The sequence below is a fragment of the Sceloporus occidentalis genome, unplaced genomic scaffold, assembly GCF_023333645.1.
Source record: "Sceloporus occidentalis isolate IW3139 unplaced genomic scaffold, rSceOcc1.0.p SCAF_8, whole genome shotgun sequence".
Classification (NCBI taxonomy): domain Eukaryota; kingdom Metazoa; phylum Chordata; class Lepidosauria; order Squamata; family Phrynosomatidae; genus Sceloporus; species Sceloporus occidentalis.
Genome location: NW_028316988.1, coordinates 49,438,889 through 49,444,888, shown reverse-complemented (window position 1 = coordinate 49,444,888; position 6,000 = coordinate 49,438,889). Strand labels below are relative to the sequence as shown.

Sequence of the window (6,000 nt, the reverse complement as noted above, 5' to 3'; positions counted from 1 at the left end):
AATTAAACATCGACACCCCTGTTCAAATATGACACCTGACATATGTCTCTATGCCTTGTGGCACCCATCAATCGAACCATTATCTATATGTTTTGTTCTGCTGTCCTCAAACTGTTTATGCAGTACTTCCTTTTATTTGGGCAACTTAAAATCTGGAGCCATTCAGAGTTGTTTACATTCCAAAGCAGAGAACTTGACATGACCTGAATTCCAAAATGTCCTCCATTTTGGGAGTGACTAAGGTTCATGAATGTATATCTCTATCAGTGTGCTTTTGGTTTTTATTGTGTAATGACCTGCTTTTTCTTGAATGCCCCACATTCTGAGGTTCATCGTCCTCCTTTGCGCAAGATGAGCAAATGTCCACCCAGCAAAGGAGGGCAAGACGCCGCCGAATGGTAGACATTGAAGAAAAATGGAGGACAGGAGGACAAAAAAATTTAAAAAGCTAAAAAGGTTAACAGAATTATAAATCCCTTCTTCGTAGTCGGTGCTCAAAATGGAGGACGTTTTGGGATTCCTTCCTGGACAGGAAGGCTGGAATGTAGGACGTGTCCTGGGAAAGGAGGACGTTTGGTCACTCTAAGACTGATTCCCAAACACTCCTTCCAGGTATTTTTTGGACTTCAGCTCCCAGAAGCCTCAGCCATGTTGGCCAATGGAATGGGATTCTGGGAGCTGAAGTACAAAAGACCTTGGAAGGACAGAGTTTGAGCATCACTACTGGAGACGCTCTAGCCATCCGTTCTCTATGGTGCCAGTCCTTCTCGTTCTGCGCCTAGAGGTTCGATCCGGAAGCCTTTGTGTGTGGGCACTTCCTACTTCCGGAGGCCGCTCTACCTTCGGGACTCTATGGTAGCCCTTTCTGCAGGGGAGGGCTGGGCCTCCTCCCATTGTGAAATCTCTGCGCTTTCCTTGGCTTCTTTGGCTTCTTTGAAGCTCCTTTTATCTCATCTTGTGGAAGTGGGGGGGGGGGGGGGAGGGAGTTATTCCAAACTGTTCTGTTGAGTGTTTTAAAAAGCTTTTAAGCCAATCTGACTCAATAGGCATGACTGAATCTCCTGCTTGGAAGGTAGTAATGGCATGGCCTTTCCCAAAGGAACAGACCGACCTGGAAAGGAAGAGGAGTGGCGTTGTGTGCCCAGGATATATATATATGTACCCCTGCGAAGGGATCCATGAGTAGAGCATGGAAAACAGGTTGAGAGCATTGAGGTAAGCAGGAAAGAGGCAGGAAACAGTAGGGATATCATAGCCTTATTTATTTCGTTTTTAGGCCGCCTTTATCCCAGAGAGGGACCCAAGGCGGTGTGACAAAAGGACCCTTTTATCACGAGATGAAAACGCTTTAAGAAACTTCACAGCAAGGATTTGAATAACCCAGTCAAAACAGGGGTACGAAACTACATTTCCCATGGTGCCCTTCGGCTTGAAGCCCCGCCCCCAGAGGCGGCCGACCAATGGGGCGTCCCGCAGAGCGTTGGGAGGCGGGGCTTGTGAAGGGGCTGAGGCCCATTAGGCCGCAGGAGAGAGTGCGGAAGGCTGAGGCCGGAGGCTTCTTGCGGCGGATGTATCAGGAGTTTCGGCTTCGGAGGCCCGGAGGCCCAGCAGGTGGGCCGTTGCTAGGCAACGAGGGCGGGGCTGGCCGCGGCAGGCCCTCTCCCGCCCCCTCCCGACTCCGGTTGTCATGGGAACCGGCCCCCTACAGGCTTTCACAGCCTGCATCCACACTGCAGAAATAACCCAGTTTGGAACCCTGGGAAGTGTAGTTTATTGTGGCACCAGAGCTCTCTGACAGAGGAGGCTCAGTGCCTCACAAAGCTACGCTCCCCAAAACTCCCCAGCAGTGAGCCAGGGCTGTTTAAAGCGGTCTCAGACTGGGTTATTTCTGCAGTGTGGCTTTGGAGCTTAGTGTTGGGGTGCTTACAAGGTTGGGCCAAGGCAGTGCTCCCCAGACTGTGCCCTTCAGCTCCCAGAAGCCTCAGCCATGTTAGGTCAATAATAGCCTGGGATTCTGGGAGCTGAAGTACAAAATCTCAGTTTGGGGAGCACTGGGCTGAGGCTTCATCCATACTGCAGAAACAGTCCAGTCTGAGAGCGCTTTAACTGCCCGGGCTCAATGCTAGGGAATTCTGGGAACTGTAGTTTTGTGAGACTTGAGCCTTCTCTGTCAGAGAGAGAGAGAGATCTGGGGCCACAACAGACTGCAGTTCCCAGTTTTCCATAGCCTTGAGCCATGGCAGTTAAAGCGCTCTCAAACTGGATTGTTTCTGCAGTGCGGATGCAGCCTTAGACTCATCCAGGAGGGCAGTTCTGCCATTCGTTTAGAGCAAAATCCATTGATACCTCAAACAACACTATTCTTTTTACCTGAGAGAACACCTCTCTAGGAATCTCCAGGTCCTCCAGTGCGACTCTATGGTCAACATCTGCCAGAAGTTGACCATAGAATTATGGTGGAGGACCTACAGATGCCCAGAGAAGTGTTTTCTCTAGGAGTGTCTAAGTTCTCCATCACAACACTATGGTCAACCTCTGACAGAGTTGCGCTGGAGGACCCAGGGATTCCTAGAGAGAACATATGAATCAAAACCAGAAATAGTCATAGCCACCAAAGTCAAAGCTGCAAATGTGGAGGGCCAAATGTATATGTAAACCAAGGCATGGAAAGTTGTTATTAAGAGCAGTGAATCTGGCGGGTTGCAGAACATTGCCTTGGCTCTGCTCAGTGATGGGTGGCTTCAGCATGTCCTTAAAAAATATGCTTTAAAATAGTTTCTAATTGCCAATATGGACACCATGAGGATGGCAGACAGTGAGGTCAGTGGGAAATTGAAAGTTGTTTTTGTTGTTGTTGTGTGCCTTCAAGTTGTTTCCGACTTACAGCGACCCTAAGGGCAGAGCTGTCACAGGGCTTTCTTAGCAAGGTTTGTTCAGAGTGGGTTTGCCTTTGCCCCCCTCTAAGGCTGAGAGGAAGGGTATGGAAGGTATGAATACCTTTCCATACCAGCTGAACTGAGAACAACAATCATAACATCTTGACCAAATGCAGGGCTGTGACTAACATCATCTTTCTTTCTTTCTTTCCTTCTTTCTTTCTCTCTCCTGTAACAAAAGAATCATGCTAGAGGATCTATCAATGTCTACAGAAACAAGGGCCTCCAGCATGACTCTATGGTCATTTTCCAGCAGAGTCACGCTGAGGGACCGAGAGGGCATATCAAGTAAATCTGTGAATAATCAAATCAGCAAAAGTCAAAGCTGCAAAGGTGGCGGGCTGACTGTAATGTAGCAAACATTTGATGAGTATGCTATGCAAAATCTTATTATCTATCTTCTTACTAAACGTATATAGAATCATAGAGTTGGAAGAGACCACAAGGGCCATCCAGTCCAACCCCATTCTGCCATGCAGGAAATCCAAATCAAAGCATCCCCAACAGATGGCCATCCAGCCTCTGTTTGAAGACCTCCAAGGAAGGAGACTCCACTACACTCTGAGGGAGTGTGTTCCACTGTCGAACAGCACTTACTGTCAGGAAGTTCCTCCCAGTGTTGAGGTGGAATCTCTTTTCCTGGAGCTTGCATCCATTGTTCCGCATTCTAGTCTCTGGAGCAGCAGAAAACAAGCTTGCTCCCTCCTCAATATGACATCCCTTCAAATATTTAAACAGGGCTATCATATCAACTCTTAGCTTTCTCTTTTCCAGGCTAACCATCCCCAGCGCCCTAAGTCGTTCCTCATAGGGCATGGTGATGGGGAACATCAACCCCCACTCAGCATGACCGGTAGTGAAGAATTGTGAGAGGTGTAGCCTGAACATCTGGAGAGCCAGAGGTTCTCAGCTCTTTATGGTATTCATGATTCATGGGTGCTGCAAGGATGCCAAGTCCTTGCCACATGTACAACTTCTTCCTATTCGAGAGAGTAGACAGCTGTAATTTCTAGTTTACGTTTCGTCCAGCACATCTGAATCCCTCCAGTACATACTTTTTAAAAGCTAGGGTAAAAATTAAATAGGAAGAGGAGAGGTTAATGTTGATTTTCAGTGATCCCTTTCAGAACAAAGAGGTGCTTGATGTTCAGAGCAGCTGAATTATGATCTGGCGTAACTTATCTGCTAAGATGATTGCTTCCAAGGCATGCAGCCAGCGAGGCTGGGGCTTGCCAACTGCATGCCGCTTCTCAGTGATGGGGACTGAAATCCTTTACAAATTCACAGATGAGTATGCTGTTAATTGGTTTGCCACCTGTTCTGTGGTCATCTCACCCTGGTGCCCAGGATTCAGTCTGTTTAAGTGTCACCAATTTGTAACTGATGGGAACAGATGCAGTAGTGGGCAGCAGTGCATTAAAAAAAAAAAGTTTCATGCCTTTCCTCCGTAGCATCCCAGCGTTTCCAGTTGCTTGCTATGGTAGCTTTGTTGACGTTAAGCTCTTCTCTTTTTACTGTTGTTGCTGGCGCTTGATTTATTTGGGAGGTCCAGCACAGCAGATGCGTCTCACATGAACCGAACTGTGGTGTGGGGGAAAGCAGGTAGCAAGATAACACACGCTACCATTGAAGACCATTCAGCTTACCATGTTTTTGGTGCAGTTCACAGGTACGGTGTGAATTCTCAAGTCTTGAGCATCAACGCAGGAGATTTGCGCAGCATTATGTTCGCTATGAGCCGTATTAATTTGAGAGCACAGAGCTAAACTAACAGACATCAACAGTGAATTGAAGTCTGTTCCAGCCAGAGTACCTTCAGATGAGTCTGAGCTACTGGGTTTTTTGGATTATGTGGCACAGTTCATATTTGGAATAGTTGGATTAAATCCGTAGTGTATCCTGTAATTTCAATTATCTTCTTAATGTAAAATTCTACATCTGCTCTCGAATTTCACAAGGTCCTAAACTTGGGAGAAGGGTTTGAAGAGAATGTTCAGTATTTTTCTAATCTGTTTCTAAAGCAAATTGAAATGTGTTTCAGAAAGGATTTAGGACTTTTTAAAGAAGTCTTATAGTGTTGATGCAAAACAGAAATTATTGACACAGATGAGAAATGTTTCTCTTCTTTATAGCTAGCTGGGATTTAAAGCAGAAGCAAACCACTTCCATGTGCAAACCAGCTGGGGTAAAATGGGCCCTCTCTGAGGTTTCTATGTAATGGGGAAATGAATTGCATAAATTTATGAAAGATTATTTAGATCACTTCAAATTGGAAATTAAAATCTGTTCTTTGTGCAGTCATTGCTGAAGGGGAAAGACTTTGGGATTAATAAACTTTGAAGATGAAAATTATCCTTCATGGGTCCAAAGTCTGAAACCTAGGTGCTGTTTTTTTCCTTTCTTCAGTTCCTTGCACTTCCCAAATGCTTTAGTTTGTGGAATTCAATACATAGTTCCCATAATTGGTCTTTCCTCTCTTTGCATTATGCAGGCAGTAAAGGAAATATGTGCATGACATTTCTGCAATGTTTGTAGGTTCTAATATATAGCTCAAGATATCTTTCCATTACATAGTAGTTTGGACGATGAAGCTGTATATGTTGGTGGCTGGGTCTTTTATTAGTCTCTACAGGCTAATCTATTTTTGCAGTAGAGCCTTTGAATTGAATAACGTAGATATCACTGAACTGCTGTCAGTAGTAATAGCAAACCCAAACAACTAGAGCAACATAAATGTTTATTAGAGCCACTTGAAAGCCGCAAGATAGTGAGCTACCTTTTAAATTCTATGGAACACTTTACAAACAAACAAAAATTAGGAATCAATTTATGATTCATAAGGCAAGTAGCAATTGCAGTACACCACTTCGTCAAAGTTTGTTGTTGTTGTTGTTGTTGTTGTTGTTGTTTTGGCCATATCTGTTCAATATATTGGAAGGAGATAAGGTCATTACTACTATTTCAGCCTTGGTTTCAAGTGCAGGAAACGCAAACGTGGATCCACTGGGAATTCTCTCATCATAAATGTTTCTCATTCTGACGTTCCCAAGGCTCTCCAGCAATC

General features: G+C 45.2%; 1 protein-coding gene across 2 annotated transcripts in view; it reads left to right on the top strand.

Moving 5' to 3' along the window:
• Positions 1-990: 990 nt before the first annotated feature.
• ENOX2 (ecto-NOX disulfide-thiol exchanger 2) overlaps positions 991-6,000 on the top strand; it is a 41,784-nt gene continuing 36,774 nt past the window's right edge. The window contains exon 1 of one of the 2 annotated variants that reach the window (XM_089536657.1): positions 991-1,215. Coding sequence is in view for 1 of the 2 variants with exons in the window: in XM_089536656.1 (XP_089392782.1) it covers positions 1,569-1,611 (43 nt within the window). In the remaining variant the exon portion in view is untranslated. Of the gene's footprint in view, positions 1,216-1,530; positions 1,612-6,000 lie in introns of those variants that run through there. The other variant, XM_089536656.1, reaches the window with a different exon arrangement.